At 40.8% G+C, this 16,725-nt stretch overlaps 1 protein-coding gene across 4 annotated transcripts; it reads right to left on the reverse strand.

The window, feature by feature from the left end:
• Window positions 1-5,784: 5,784 nt before the first annotated feature.
• Window positions 5,785-15,220, reverse strand: lztfl1 (leucine zipper transcription factor-like 1). Of its 4 annotated transcripts, none has more exons than XM_052483139.1 (10): window positions 15,196-15,220; window positions 12,232-12,356; window positions 11,862-12,056; window positions 10,306-10,363; window positions 9,971-10,042; window positions 9,791-9,856; window positions 8,932-9,009; window positions 8,298-8,474; window positions 7,058-7,161; window positions 5,785-6,921 (listed from the first exon to the last, which is right to left on the reverse strand). In XM_052483139.1, the coding sequence occupies exons 2-10, from the start codon at window positions 12,306-12,308 to the stop codon at window positions 6,903-6,905; spliced, it is 846 nt and encodes a 281-aa protein (XP_052339099.1). In that variant the 5' UTR covers window positions 12,309-12,356; window positions 15,196-15,220; the 3' UTR covers window positions 5,785-6,902. The 4 variants fall into 4 exon arrangements, with proteins under 4 accessions (XP_052339099.1, XP_052339097.1, XP_035597315.1 ...); XM_052483137.1 differs by lacking the exon at window positions 15,196-15,220 and adding an exon at window positions 13,730-13,815 and having other exon boundaries at window positions 8,950-9,009; XM_035741422.2 differs by lacking the exon at window positions 15,196-15,220 and adding an exon at window positions 13,730-13,769.
• Window positions 15,221-16,725: the final 1,505 nt, after the last annotated feature.

Consider the following 16,725-nt stretch of genomic DNA (forward strand, 5'->3'; position numbering starts at 1 on the left):
GTCATGGTCTTTGCAGATACCTGAAAGATATATTCTAAAATAATGTTTTTAATCTAAGGGTGGTTTTAAAGGAACAGGTAACTATTTGTCAATTGTATTGAATGATGCAAGACATTTGCTGATCGCTCAGAAGTGACAATTTAATCTCAAACTACATGTTTATTTTCTCCTGTTTCTTCATCCCTGCCGCGAGCTCTGCCAGAGAGCCACAGGCTTGGCGGGGCTCCCAACGTGGGAGGCCCGCGCTTTGTTGAGCTGGACATGTAGAGAGTGGAGAAGCCAAAGAACTCGATGGGGAAACTGGAAGGACTGCCAACAGCCAACTGGTTATTGCCTCACTGTCACTGGTGAATGACAAGTTCCTATCCATTTCCCTATCAACCTTTGCTGATTGGCAATGAAGTATGAATCAAATAAAAAATGAATGGAATTGGATGAGAGCTCTGATGCTGCGTTCATGTGTCCCCTTGTCCATCATTTTATTAATTTAAGCCCTAACCCCTTTAGCTAACCCTTCCTCTAACCCTAATACCTTAATCCTAGCCTAGCTAACATTAGCCACCTAGCTAGAATTCGTAATATTTAATGCTATGAAAACGAGTAAAATATTTTACTTTTAGAAAATGAGTAACATTTTGTAACAAATAAAAATGGTTATTTGTCACATATCATACAAAATGGGTGATCGACATCCACAAATTAATACATACCGTACCATAACTTATATCATACTAAATGGATTTTCTCAGATTCACGTACAGAATAATACAAAACGCTCTGAGACCAGGTTGTCCAGGGACATGTTCTAGAGGGGAGGAAGTGGTTTTGGCAGGAGTCCAGTATGGGGAAGGTCAGAACCATAATTCTGTTAACTCGCTAGCTCATGTTAGAACATACAGTATGTTTAATTAACTGGGAAACACAACATAAATCACCATGACCATGTGACCAAAAGTCTTTCAAAATCAAAGAGCCAGTCAATGCACCCTATTTCCCATAAACAGGACCTCACTTCAAATTTCTGAAGAAAAACAATTTACAGCTGACACTGATTTTGAGTTAGAATTGAGAAAAGTCCCTTGGTAAACCCCCTTAGTCCCCAGTCTTTAAATTGGCCAGGAAGCTGCTGTGAATCTCTGTGATGTGTGTATAAGCAGACAGTTGCCCGGGTGTTTCTAGAAAGTTGCTGTTTGTGCCCTCAGCGGCAGGGGAGTTTGGCACGCAGACACACAATAGCAACCACTTCCTGTGTGACTGTTAGCACGGATTTATTTCACACATTGATACTCATCAGCTTGCCAGCTGCATCCCGAAACTGTCATAGAATCACTGTTTGACTTTCATACATGGTTTGATTACACCATAAGGAACCCTTCTTCATGTCCTCATTACATGTAAGTGCAACAAGACCACTCAGGGTCTGTAAAGTTCTCTACTTTTGATAGATTTAAAAAAACAATATTGAAATCAACTTTGTCACAACCATAAACGGTCAACTCCATCTGCCTGATAGGATATTCATTTTGGTTAATTGATTAATTTGGTTAACGTTTATTTTTATCCGATTTTAGAGTCAACTGAGGAAAAACAAATTGTTACTTTGCATATCACTTGAATGAAAAAGACAAGTTGCATTTTTGTCATCTCCAGAAAACATCAACTCTGTCATATTTTTGTGTAACGTGCTGAAAGAACTGCTAGAATGGTTCTATTTTTATTTGCGGTTTTCAAAATAATAATGTTCTATATTTTACAAAAAGTTTGTATTGAACTTGTATTTTTAGAGGCAAAAGTATTTATGTTTTTAGTATTTGCTGTTAACTCCTTCAATGGCTTGTCAACTCTGTCACTGATGGCTAACCCCCTTCAACTTTTTGTCCATATTCTGAAGAAAAAAAATGTAAATCACTGTTCTGCAACATATTGACATATTTGCTGTGTCAGATCCAAGGGATGTTTGCTTTCTAAATGTTGTTTTATGTTCTGAATCTAGAAAAACATGCCAAATTGGAAACTACAAGGTGTCGAAAGCATTCCACAGGAACCCAGCAGCGTTGCAGTTTGACACAAACCAGCACTACCATACCCTGTTCAAAGGCACAAATATTTTGTCATGCCCATTCACCCTCTGAATGGCACATACACAATCCATCTCTCAATTGTTTCAAGGCTTAAAATAAACAAATAAATAAAAATTGTATTTCTCTCAAAACTGCATTGTTGTTTAAGGGCTTGTAAGTAAGTAGGTCTACCTACACCTGTTGTACTCGCCGCATGTGAAATACAATTTGATTAAAGTGGATTTAACAATTGACATCAACAAGGGATCATAGCTTTCACCTGGTCTGTCATGTAGAGAGCAGGTGTTCTTAATGTTTGGTATACTCCGTGTATATTTCAAATGTTGTTAATATTTGGAAAAGGGAGATTGTCCAGTCTTCCAAGAATCCCTGATTTGTATGTATTTTCTATAAAAAAGAATGTGCACTTCAACCTCATTCGGTAACTAGTCATCCTGGTCTGCTTTTCAAAATTTGGTAACCATGCAATAGTAATTTCATTACTCAGATTTCAAAGGCTGAATAATGCTCTGCTCCCCAAAAATGTCTCATCTTCCTGTCGAGATAGTTTGACTTGGAATGCTCATCCGCACAAGGTGCTAAATGTGTAGCCAGCACCCGTATCTACAAAGCATCTCAGAGTCGTAGTACTGAGCTATGATCTGTTTTAGCATTTAGACTAGAATGATAAAGATTACATGGACAGATCCTATATCAGCACTCCTACTCTGAGATGCTTTGCAGCTCCGGGCCCAGAACTATATGGTGTAGCCATATCTACTGACCCCCAGTGGACAGAGCGTGTATTTCACAGAAAACAATTCCAGTGGCTTTGAAAGTCACTATATGGTACCAAATATCATTCATATCGTTTATAAATCTGAATGGTATTACAATAATAACATTAATATAATTATTGTATGTCTTTTCCAGTTTGATTGAGCTCTGCCTGGATTTTGTAGTAGGTTATCTTTTTGAGGGCAGAAGGGATGTACGTGTCAGTGGATGAGATCCCGAGTTTGCCTGAACAGCTCCTGTAAAACCACCACTACCAGTAGTGGTACATGGGTAAAATCACTGGAAGCCAAGCCAGAAACCAAAAGCCATACTATAACTTGTGTTGTGATAATTGCCCAGTTCGGTTCATATGTATTGCCACCGTGATATATAGCCCCAACGCCGAGACAGTAAGAAGACACAGTGCCAGAATAAATTCAACCACACATTTGTTTCATCACAAAACCTCTGTCCGGTGAAGTCCACAAAACATATTGCATGTAACAAACAGTTACATGACCTACAGCATGGTCAAGCAAGTTAATGTTTCTGCCATTTTTGGACTACTAAACAACTATTGATTTAGAACCATGGAGAGTTACCGCAAGTCACAAAGAAAACAGGAGCTGCCTCCACTATTCCAGCACCATTTCAACATGATCAAATCCCCTATGTCGAATACAGTGACAACTAAAAGATACCAAAAACGATTTAGTCCAGTAAACGTAAGCTAAATATGATGTGCCTGTCCATTGTTCTGATTCCTCCTCTCTTTCATGTTGACAAACACTCAGGCCTTTGGTACAGGACACACTTCTAGCTACATATTGAACTTCCATCCTCTCAGAAAGCACAATATATAAATTTATGGTTGGATCAGAATCACCGTTATAATCATTGGCCAGTATGGAGAATTAAGTAAAATCACAAGTCCAAATCCCTATCTCCATCCATGGATCATTTAAGAAAGGGCCCATTTTAGCTAGCTAGCCAGCCATCAGAGGACGACACAACTAGATGCCACAATTTAAGTTCTGTCAACTACATGTTGCTTTTGATGTGATTGGTGTGAAGCCAAATCCAAAAACTGGCTTCTTTGACACTTAAGTTCAACTCTGATTGGCTATTATTTGGTACCATCCAGCCAGCTGACGCCTGCTGTCCATCAGATGCATATTATTTTTGCTGGATGTCTTTTCCGTACTTACATGTTTCACTTTTCAACTAGATAAAAGCTAGCTAGTTGGAATATGTGTGGGTACTTCCATGTGTACCACCGCACGTTAAAGCAACGAACGAGTTGAACATATGCTGCACACAGAACGCATCGCTGCCTAGTGCGACATTCCCCAACATAGAGTTGCTCCATTGACTCTGCGTTCCACCGGGTGCCTCTGGTGGATATGAGTCGTGAAACTAATTGACAAAATAATTTGGCTAATTTATCCCACCTGACAACACATACACGAGACACCCACATCAAACCACACCCGAAATCAATCATAGCCGCTAACATGAACCACATCTAAAAAGTGCAGTTGTCCTTTAAGGCTTGAGTGTTTGGCATCTCGTGGGCCACGTCAACCAGTGGAGGCTGGTGGGAGGAGCTATAGGAGGATGTGGGGTCATTGTAATGGCTGGAATGTAATACTTGGAACGGAGTCAAACATGTGGTTTCCATATCTTCGATGTGTACGATACCGTTCCATTTACTCCATTCCAGACAATACAATAAACCAGTCCTCCTATAGCGCTTCCCACCAACCTCCACTTATGTCAACACCCTACAGGATGGATAGCTATAGTGTATTGGGTATTGTTGTCCAATTGAACAGGAAATTCAGGGCCAATGCAGTAAACGTTTTTACCTGTTATATATATATATATATTTTAATGATAATGCCCTTTTAGTGTAAGAGCTGTTTGAAAAGACCGCCTGCCTGGTGACATCACCATGAGGTAAATTAGTTAATAGACCAATAAGAAAGGGAGTTCCAAACCTCTCTGCCAATAACAGCTCATTTTAAAATGTTCCCCTCCCCAATCAGATCACTCCCAGACAGTCCTAGCAAAATTATTGATGAGAAATTGCTCTTAGCTAAGAAGCTATTTTTTGACCATTTTAATTGAAAAGTAAAGGTATCAGGAAATAATTTGATATCGAGATAAACACGGCTGAATGAGATCTTTAACTAAATCTAATATTTATAAGCATAGATTCTGCAGTAACCCTCTTCATGCTTCCAGCCTTGTTCAAATTCATACCTGCATGACCAAAAGGTGACAGGTAAATCAAACATATTCTAAAAATTGGTTTAGCAGACAAGGGATAGCTAGATTGTAATTTAAAAAAAATAAAAAAACATCAGCATCCCAAATCACACCCTATTCCCTTTATAGTTCACTACTGTCAACCAGGCCCCTATGGGCCCTGATCAAAAGTAGGGTACTATATAGGGAATAGGGTACCATTTGGGAAGTACACATGCACTTCTCTCAGAGAGATGACATGCAGTTAGACTCTTACCATGGCCTTCATCTCATGGGTTCCCCGGATGCCGTCCAGCCCGATCTTCAGTTTAACCGGGTGTACCGCGGTACTCCATCAGCTGTGGTGGCTGAGCCGTGGTGGCTCCGGTTGGGCTCGTTGGTCATATCTGCGCCATGTAGCCTGAGAAGCACTTGTTAAGCTTCGAGAGGGTGTGTTTCTCTGCAGCCCATGAGCAGACCCGAGCCAGCATGGGCCCTGCAGAAGCAGATGCTACAGCCAGAGCTGCACACGCTCCCAGCACCCTGCCGCGACCCATAGGGAAGGCAGCACTGCCACCACCCATATCCAGGCCCATCCCATTCATTGTAGTGTGATACACTGATAGCTGCTTGCAGGCCCACATCTTTTATATTCTGTCCCAGGGTGTACTTTGAACAAATGTGAAAGAAGCTGACATTTTGGTAACAGCTTTTATTACCCCACAACAATTCAAACATATCACACATACACGTCTAATATGACATAGGTGGTCGTGTATCATACTCTACAAGAGCATTACGTCAAAGACAGCAACATAGAATTTTTGTCATATTACACACATATGCCTCTGGCCTGGTATCAGACGGAATACAATATATGCCTTGATACCAGGCTATTATCAGGGTTAAGGACAAAAAAGTTCACTGTTCCCATAAAAATATGTATTCTATTATGTGTAGGGAAGTACTTATACATTTGCTTAGGTCCAACCTCCAATTTTTACATGCTAAAACAGGATAAAAATTGTAAGAAAAATAAGAAAACATGTCAAATCATACATAAACGTTTCCCTCAAAACCTTCCCCTCAAGATATTTTGGAATGTTATGCTGCAATTCATAATATGTACCATTAGCCATGTCTATTCACTATCATTAAAACTTGGAGCTCAATTCCGCCAGCTGAATACATATAAACAGATGTTGCATGATACCCCAGCTACATAGAAATAGGTGAAAAAGATTATAGTCTTGAGAAGAGCCAATAATTTATATTGGTGTCATGGGAAAATGTACCCATCACCATCAGATATAGACAGCACCAGAGCTTCAAGCATATCTCTCCTATTCAGAAGGCCTCCGTTTTAGACAGCAAGTCAAGGACGTGAAAGTACTTGCATAGTGCAATGAGGAAAACCTACTACTAAACACACAAAGCTACAGCTCCTAGATATGGGACAGCACGGAGTAGCAGAGGGACAGAGACATTCAAGGTTCTTCTCCCAGTGAGACTGACCATAAGAGGCTGTCGATTAGCCCCCAACCCTTAATACCCCGCAATCATCTCCTAAAGCCAATGACTACAAAAGCTGCTGGATCAGCGAGATGATACAATTCTTCTGAAAGGTTCTGAACTACAGGTGATATTCTCAATTCAATGTTTTGTTCAAAGCACCTGCTCCTGCAGTGGGGTAGAATAAATGGTAAATGGGCAAAAACCTTCTCCAGAGTGACAGTCCCAGGTTTTGGGCCATTTCTACCCTCTTGTCGTGTATTTTAACCTCCATTTTGTGTCTTGTTGTGTGATGCAAAGGGTTCATTCATCAGACTCGTATCTAGAATTGATACATTGGAACTGTTTAGCAGAGAAGGTTGTTAGACAGGAACTGCAAACATAATCATCTTTCAGGAGAAGAATCTCAAATCAACCAGTCATACATAACACATTTGTATAATAATCAACCGACTCACTTTGAAAGCCGTTTCCTGATGTCCTTGATCTGCTCATTTTTCTTGGTGAGGATCTCCTTCATGTTGCGGTAGGCAGAAGTCTGTTGGAACTTCCGGTCCAGCTCCTACACACACAAAACTCGGTTGCATGATAACCTCGAAATGGCAGATATACAATTGGGTCCATAGCTCAAATGATAACTTCAGATGCAGTGCATTTAGAAAGTATTCACCCCCTTTAACTTTTTGTTACGTTACAGCCTTATTCTAAAATGGATTAAATAGTTTTTCCTCCTCACTAATTTACACACAATACCCCATAATGACAAAGCAAAAACAGGTTTTTAGAAATGATTGCAAATGTATTAAAAATAAAAACATTTACATAAGTATTCAGACCCTTTACTCTAGTTTGTTGAAGCACCTTTTGCAGTAATTATAGTGATTTGGAGAGTTTCTCCCATTCTTCTCTGCAGATCCTCTCAAGATCTGTCAGGTTGGATGGAGAGCGTCACTGCACAGCTATTTTCAGGTCTCTCCAGAGATGTTCGATCTGATTCAAGTCTGGGCTGTGGCTGGGCCACTCAATGACATTCATAGACTTAGCCACTCCTGTGTTGTTTTAGCTGTCTGCTTAGGGTCGTTGTCCTGTTGGAAGGTGAACCTTCGCCCCAGTCTGAGGTCCTGAGCGCTCTGGAGCAGGTTTGGTGGTTCTCCATTTAAGAATGATGGAGGCCACTGTATTTTTGGGGACCTTCAATGCCGCAGAAATGTTTTGGTACCTTTCTCCAGATCTGTGCCTCGACACAATCCTGTCTTGGAGTTCTATGGACAATTCCTTTGACCTCATGGCTTGGTTTTTGCTCTACGATGTACTGCCATCTGTGGGACTTTATATAGACAGGTGTGTGCCTTTCAATGGAAACAGTGCACCTGAGCTCAATTTCGAGTCTCATAGCAAAGGGTCTGAATACTTATGTAAATCATTTTTAAAAATTGCAAACATTTCAAAAACCTGTTTTCACTTTGTCATTATGGGGTAGTGTTTGTAGATTGATGAGGAAAATAAATATTTAATCAATTTGAGAATAAGGCTGTAACGTAATAAAATGTGGAAAAAGTCAAGGGGTCTGAATACTTTCCGGAAACACTGTATTTTGAGACTGAAGTTCACACAATTGTCTATTGGTTGAAATCAATGCAGGATTTATGTGAAACGCATCAGGTAGGTACCAGTATAGGGTACGGGCCAAGCACGTACCTTCTCTGCCAGGGACAGTTGTTCCTGTACCCTGAGCAGGTCATGTTTGGCAGACACCAGGTTGTCCTGCAGATCTCTTTGGGAGGCAGCGTTGACACTCAGGGACTTCTGGTAGTCTTCCTGCAGTGCTGCCACCGTGTCCTCCAGACTAGTGATCTCCTGAGAATGGGTGGCCATCTTGGAGAGAAACACACAGCATGTCAGTGGGTGAACTTTTATGCGCGTTCCAAAATGGCCCCCTTTTCCCTATACAGTGCAGTACTTTTGACCAGAGCTCTATGGGAATCGGGTGCCATTTGAGATGCACACTCAGATTGACATATATTCAACACACAAAGCATAGGGTCAGATTGATACATACCAGTTGATTTCCATGAAAGCAAATTAAATAATAGTAATCGTTCAGAAAAAAAGCAGGACAAAAGTTTCAACACATCATATACACAAGTCCAGCATCTGGACAACTTCACTAAAAAGAAAAAAAATTATACAATGCACAAAAATCATAAAGTAAACAGGAAATACTACTGAAAAGTTAAGTGCAGTTGTCATTCTATGGCCTTTTGAACCAGGTTTGTTTGTTATATTGTTAACCCAAAACCTTGAACCCATGGCCCTTATGGTGCTACAGTACTTGCTGTTCCCCCTTGACCTTCTGCAAGTCTTTGAGAGCTCTCTCCGCCCTGGTCTTCTCATCCAACGCACCCATGGCCTGAAAAACAATAAGTGATACCAACATATAAGTGATACGATCATTCAATTAGCAAGGTCAGGTGTAGGTCAGGTGGAAACATGAGCACAATTACAATGATGTCAAAAGTTACAATAAGTAGAGTGCATTAAAGGGTATGTTCGTAAATTCACTCTGGACGCTCTGCTCTGAAATGCAAGCTCTGATTGTCAGCTGGAATGGCAATAGCTAGAGTACTAGAACATAACTTACTTAGTTAGTAACATAGCAGGCTATTCTAGCCAGATAGCTAGCTTGCTACAGTACAGTGTCTTTCATTTGTTTATTTTAGGAGTATGGCACTGCCAACATTTTAATGGAAATCCTGAATATGTTAATCCTCAATACGCAGTTTACACACACGGATTCCAGACTATGCATATTATTTTTTATTTTATTTGATTACTTATGTACATTAATGACGACTTCAAAATGCACTTCAAAATGAAAAGGAGCCCCTTCCAAACCCCTCTCCGAGGAAATAGCTACCCAAATAACCAACCAGGCAGTTGGTCGGCTATCCATTCCACTCTAGCAGACAAGCAGCTCATGATTGTTCTGTGGTTACTAGGAAATCAGGAGTCATTCAGGTGAATATTGTTGTGCCATTATAAACTAATCATGATCATGGAAGTGATCAGGTACAGAACTTGACAAAATTATGTCCAAATCTACAGTAGCACACCATTGATAAGCAACGTCATAACTAAGTAAGAACATGTCAATCAGAAATACACTTTATGGATTCAGATGTGTAAGGTACCTGGGTTTCCAAAGTCCGGAGCCTGCCTTTGAGCTTATTATTTTCCTCTTGTAGCCTTGATATCTCCTGATGAAAAACCAATGTGAAGAAACAGTTGATGAGATGGCTGGTGATATAGCTGCTGAGCTGGTGCTATTACAAAATACATCTGTACTACCAGATGAGGTTTGAGTACCTTACCTTGTTGAGAAGTTCAGATACCCCACCTTCATTCAGCGGTGCTAACTTGGGCTTGCTAATTTCTTGGTTAGTCTGGGTAAGGAAGTAAGGCATGTAAGTGAGCACATACTCTCCCATCAATAAATGGCATCAATATATGTTGTCAGCTGTCCATTACCTTAATAACATGGACTTAAAACATTCACTTAAAAAGGTCTGCCATTTCCAATTGTGATACGATTCAAGTGCTGTGTATTTTATGAAAGTGCAACATTTCAGCCCTAACCCTAAACATGTAATACATGCACACTTGTTTTTTATAACGGGGAAATAGTTCAAAGTGGTTGAGCACTCACCTTATTTGGGTTTTTAAACTCAGTATTCTCAAACTCAGCCACTTGCTCTAACAACTCTCTGTAGAAAATGAAAAAGAGCAAAGGAGATGAGAAAAAGAGAGATTAGAACATTTTATACTTTTAGGCACATGTATAGCTTATGTATAGCGAACCAGAGTAATGACATAATGTTTGATACCATAAAGTGAGTTTCATTGAGTGTACTGACTCATTGGGCTTCTGAAAGTAGGGGACAACTGGCCTAACAGCTTGGCATGTTTCTTTATGAAAGAGATCAACAGAATAACATTGTGCAAAACATGTGAGTACAGGGAAGCAACCACCTGGCAGTTACTGTATGTATCTTTAAGAAGAAAAATAAAACACAATTGTTATCCTCCTGAAGATAGTTTAAATAAATGTCTGTGATAAACAAAGCACCCCGCTACACGCTTATATGTGGTTTGAAAAAGCTGCAGAATGCATGTAGCTCTTTGGCTACTATGGGCGTATTCCCTGCTTCTGACACCCTGCTAACAGCCACATGGGATTGAGGCCTACGGAACACCTTCAGGGGCTTGGTAAGTTATCTTATTGAGTGACTGTAGACATAATAGAAACAAAAACATAATCTACAAAAGCACAGGCTTGATTTTGTATGTTTTGTTTTTGTACTATGACTGGTGTCCGTGTAATAAAGGTTAATATTCTCAATTCAGCAGATGTTAGATGGCAAATACAAACGAAGACCCAAATTGTTAGAAAGATTGAATTAAACCAATATCTCTCATTCCCTCACACTCATGTACCAATCTCACAACAACCTCACAATATCCTTAGAGGCAAATCAAAGTTTTGTTCGTAAAGTACGAAAATGGTCTCTAATACAATTTGCCATGTATTCACTGTCTCCATTCTACATTGCTGATGGACTGTCAGTTTTTCAACATCAAAAAGTTGGGACTGTAAAAGGAATGGCTTTCCCCTCCCTCTCTAAAAGACCCATTAACACAGTCCCTCGGCCTGGAAATGTACTCCACGTCACAGAGCCATGTTATACATTTCAAAGTGGCATGTTCCTGTGCCCCAGTAACAAGTTCAGATCCATCCTCAGAGTGAAGCAGTGAGTGTGAGGGAAGGGTCTTTAACCTCACCCACCCACTTCATTGTATTGTTGGGGGAAAAGTATAGTGAAGTGAGAGAAACCGCTATCTGCTATTAACCCATTGCGTAATTGCTTCAATAGCCTTAAGTGCGCTATTGAGATTCATTGAGCCACCAGCTAGTTTCCAATGTTAAACTGAAATATACCTTCACATACACTCCCTAATTCTCAGTACTACCTACTCTTTTACGTTTTAGTCACTAAGCAGACGCTCTTATCCAGAGCAACTTACAGTTAGGAGTGCATACATTTTTGTACTGGTCCCCCGTGGGAATCGAACCCATAACCCTGGCGTTGCAAGCGCCACGCTCTACCAACTGAGCCGCAAAATGGGCTTCAGCCTGTCCTTGAAGCCCCCCCCCCATTCCCCACAGTCCACTTCCGAGCCATCCCACCCCTCCCCACAGCCCACCTGTTCTCCAGCTCCGATATGTCAGTCTGCAGACGGAGGTAGAACTTTTCAGCCTGGGAGAAGAGCTGCCGAAGCAGCAGCACGTTGGTGTGGGCCGTGTTGATGAGCTCTGTCTCCACCTCCCCTCGCACAACCAGCTGCAGCCCGTCCAGCATGTCCCGCACCTCGTCCACTGTGAATGTCTCCTCCACTAGCCTATAATAGAATATAAATAGAATAACTCTTTCTCCCTGTGGGGGAACTTCTTCTTTGGAGATACACACAAATACCCTTCAAAGCTGTCCTAAAAAGACAGACTTGCATTCCTCTAACAAACATTGTTGGCTAGCTGTGATTTTTAAAAAAAAACTAAAATTGTGTGATACAACACCTGCTGTCTTTAAGGTCCTCGAAGCAGGAGTCAATGGTCTTGAGTCTGATGATCCTCTTGGAGCGTGCAAAGCGCATGTAGTTGATGGCCTCATTCTGATGGTGCTCATTGAAACCAAACTCAGCCTTCAAGGAGATAGAAAAAGGGGCAGGGATGGATGTCAATTTCCTGCTAAGTAACATAAACTAGAAGACTGATCTGTGGTTGTGGCCCTCTTCCGGTTAAGTTATCAAGCACAATATCGAACAATTTCTCTACTTCAAATGGGATTTTAATCCTAACCACATCCTTAAACACACTGCTAACCTTATGCCTAACCTTAAATTAAGACCAAATAGCTCATTTTTGTTTTCCTGAATTTTTACGATATAGTCCATTTTGACTGTGGCAAATTAGTGGAAACTCTAGCTAATTAGCATGCAGCGCTGCGTCGTCATGGAAACGCCATAGTACATTCTCGAGGTCTCGCTAGCGAATGTTTACAATTTCGCTACACTCACGGACTAAACTAACGTCAGCAAGCTAACTATCCGTGCAGACGACCGCATCGACTACAGAGATTGTTCGCGCACTAGACGTCACAAAGAATAATGCTGCTACTCTGTTCTTTATTTTACTCGAGTTATGTCTACTGTATCCTGATGCCTAACGTTAACGTCGTTAGTCACTTTACCCTGCCTTCATGACATGACTCATGTATACATCTACCTCAAATACCGCATACACATTGATTTGGTACTCGTAACTATATAGCTCAATTCTTGGGTATTATATTCCTCTTGTGTTAGCTAATATTTTTCTTTGAATTAATATTTTTTTTTTAACTCTACATCCTTGGGAAGGGCTCGAAAGCAATAATTTAACGGTTAAGTCTAACATTACACCAGTTGTATTCTTCACATGCGCCGAATTACAATTTGATTTGATCCCTTGCTAAATCCACACCAGCAAGCTGGCCATATCATGTTACTAGATACATAAGCTAGCTAGCTAACGTTAGCTGGGCTAAAGTAGCTTAGCTTGCTAATGTACTCACCATTGTTGACGCCAAACACCTGAATCTTTTACTGCTAATTGTTATGTTAACTGGCTAGACAAACGAACAACGCGTTTAACGGTCTATATTTATTGACGGTGATATCTGAAAATATTATATCAGCTAGCTCGCCTCTTCATCGCTGGAGATGTCTTGGATACGGAAAAGCGTCATTGCGTTGGTAACCATGGAGCACGTTCAACCATAGAACAAGTTCCTTGTTGGGTTAGCATTTCTAGTTCTATGCATTCTATTAAATGACTCGAGGGGCTATACAGTACATTCGGAAAGTATTCAGACCACTTCACCTTTTCCGCATTTTGTTACGTTAGAGCCATATTCTAAAATGTATTCATGAATTGTTTTCCTCATCAATCTACACACAATACCGCATAATGAAAAAGCGAAAACAGTTTTTATAAATGTTTGCAAATGTATTAAAAAAATTAAAAACTTGAATACCTTATTTACATAAATATTCAGACCCTTTGCTATGAGACTCGACATTGAGCTCAGGTGCATCCTGTTTTTATTGATCATCCTTGAAATGTTTCACAACTTCATTGGCGTCCACCTGTGGTAAATTCAATTGATTGGACATGATTTGGAAAGGCATACACCTGTCTATATAAGGTCCCACAGTTGACAGTGCATGTCAGAGCAAAAACCCAGCCATGAAATCAAAGGAATTTTCCATAGAGCTCCGAGACAGGATTGTGTCGAGGCACAGATCTGGGGAAGGGTACCAAAACATTTCTGCAGCATTGAAGGTCCCCAAGAACACAGTGGCCTCCATCATTCTTAAATGTAAGAAGTTTGGAACCACCAAGACTCTTCCTGGAGCTGGTCATCCGGCCGTACTGAACTATCAGGGGAGAAGGGCCTTGATAAGGCAGGTGACAAAGAACCCGATGGTCACTCTTGACAGAGCTCCAGAGTTCCTCTGTGGAGATGAGAGAACCTTCCAGAACCATCTCTGAAGGTCTCCACCAATCAGGCCTTTGTGGTAGAGTGGCCAGACGGAAGCCACTCCTCAGTAAAAATGCACGTGACAGCCCGCTTGGAGTTTGCCAAAAAGAACCTAAAGGACTCTGACCATGGAAAAACAACATTCTCTGGTCTGATGAAACCAAGATTGAACTCTTTGGCCTGAATGCCCAGCGTCACATCTGGAGTAAACCAGGTACCGCTCATCACCTGGCCAATACCATCCCTAATGGTGGTGGTGTTAGCATCATGACTTGTGGATTTTTTTTTCAGTGGCCGGGACTGGGAGACTAGTCAGGATCGAGGGAAAGATGAACGGAGCAAAGTAGAGAGAGATCCTTGATCAAAACACTCAGGACCTCAGACTGGGGCGAAGGTTCATCTTCCAACAGGACAACGATCCAAGCACACAGCCAAGACAATGCAGGAGTGGCTTTGGGAAAGTGTCTGAATGTTCTTGAGTGGCCCAGTCAGAGTCCGGACGAACCCGATCAAACGTCTCTGTAGAGACCTGGAAATAGCTGTGCAGCCTGACAGAGCATAAGAGGATCTGCAGAGAAGAATGGGAGAAACTACCCAAATACAGTTGTGCGAAGCTTGTAGCGTAATGCCCAAGAAGACTCACAGCTGTAATTGCAGCCAAAGGTCCTTCAAGAAAGAACTGAGAAAAGTGTCTGAATACTTATGTAAATTTCAGTTTATATATATAGTACCTGTCAAAAGTTTGGACACACTTACTCATTCAAGGATTTTTACCTTTTTTTTTATTTTTACTATTTTCTAAATGGTAGAATAATAGTGAAGACAACAATGAAATAACACATATGGAATCATGTAGTCACCAAAAAAAGTGTTAAACAAATCAAAAGGTCTTCAAAGTAGCCACCCTTTGCCTTGATGACAGCTGTGCACACTCTTGGCATTCTCTCAACCAGCTTCACCTGGAATGCTTTTCCAACAGTCTTGAAGGAGTTGTTGGCTGCTTTTCCTTCACTCTGCGGTCCAACTCATCCCAAATGATCTCAATAGGGTTGAGCTCGGGTGATTGTGGAGGCCAGGTCATTTGATGCAGCACTCCATCACTCTCCTTCTTGGCCAAATAGCTGTTACACAGCCTGGAGGTGTGTTGGGTTATTGTCCTGTTGAAAAACAAATGATAGTGGCACTAAGTGCAAACCAGATAGGATGGCATAACGCTGCAGAATGCCCTGGTAGCCATGCTGGTTAAGTGTGCCTTGAATTCTAAATAAATCATGGACAGTCACCAGCAAAGCACCATGGGAATGTTATGGGAATTTTTTATCAATGATGACTAATTATGTATATATTTCAATCAGGACTGACTAATCAGAATACTATTATGTTGCTGTATATGTAGGAGTTTTCTTTCTTTATCCCAGTACTGAATATAATGTGTGAATGTGGTCAAGAGTTACAACAATGACTGTCTGTTCCTTGGTAGGAATGAATTAACGATATCTTCAGACTGGCTAGAATGCTAATCTACACGAGAAGACTTTGGCTCGTAAATTATATTAAATTGGTAGGGAGACGGATGTGGGAAGGCTTGAGATACAGCCTTTGTACTGGAACTGAGATGGCACGGGTTGGTGCTGAAACTAATGATGTCATTTTCAGTTTATAACCTGTGGTAAACTGTATCGTATTCAGTACTCTCGTGAATAAACTCTGCTGATTGTCTTTAAGACTGGGCTCTGTCCATTATTATAGAATAAGGGTCTTACAAATCCTTATGAATTGAGTGTTTAATTTAATTGGGTATTAAAACAGAGCAATTAAATTCCTTTAATACACCTCCTCCATTCTTCACGGTGGGAACCACACATGCAGAGATCATCCGTTCACCTACGCTGCATCTCACAAAGACATGGCGGTTGGAACCAAAAATCTCAAATTTGGACTCATCAGACCAAAGGACAGATTTCCACAGGTCTAATGTTTATTCTTAGCCCAATCAAGTCTCTTATTATTGGTGTCCTTTAGTAGTGGTTTCTTTGCAGCAATTTGACCATGAAGGCCTGATTCACACAGTTTCTGAACAGTTGATGTTGAGATATATCTGTTACCTGAACTCTGTGAAGCATTTATTTGGGCTGCAATTTCTGAGGTTGGTAACTAATGAACGTATCCTCTGCAGCAGAGTAACTCTGGGTCTTCCTTTCCTGTGAGAGACAGTTACATCATAGCGTTTGATGGTTTTTGTGACTGCACTTGAAGAAACTTTCAAAGTTCTTGAAATGTTCTGGATTGACTGACCTTCATGTCTTGAAGTAATGCTGGACTGCTTATTTGAGCTATTCTTGCCATAATATGGACTTGGTCTTTTACCAAATAGGGCTATCTTCTGTATACCACCCCTACCTTGTCACAACACAACTGAGAGAATCAAACACATTAAGAAGGTAAGAAATTCCACAAACTTATCAGACCTCAGGATAAGACCCAGATGC

The sequence above is a fragment of the Oncorhynchus keta genome, chromosome 28 (genome assembly GCF_023373465.1).
Source record: "Oncorhynchus keta strain PuntledgeMale-10-30-2019 chromosome 28, Oket_V2, whole genome shotgun sequence".
In the NCBI taxonomy this organism is placed as follows: domain Eukaryota; kingdom Metazoa; phylum Chordata; class Actinopteri; order Salmoniformes; family Salmonidae; genus Oncorhynchus; species Oncorhynchus keta.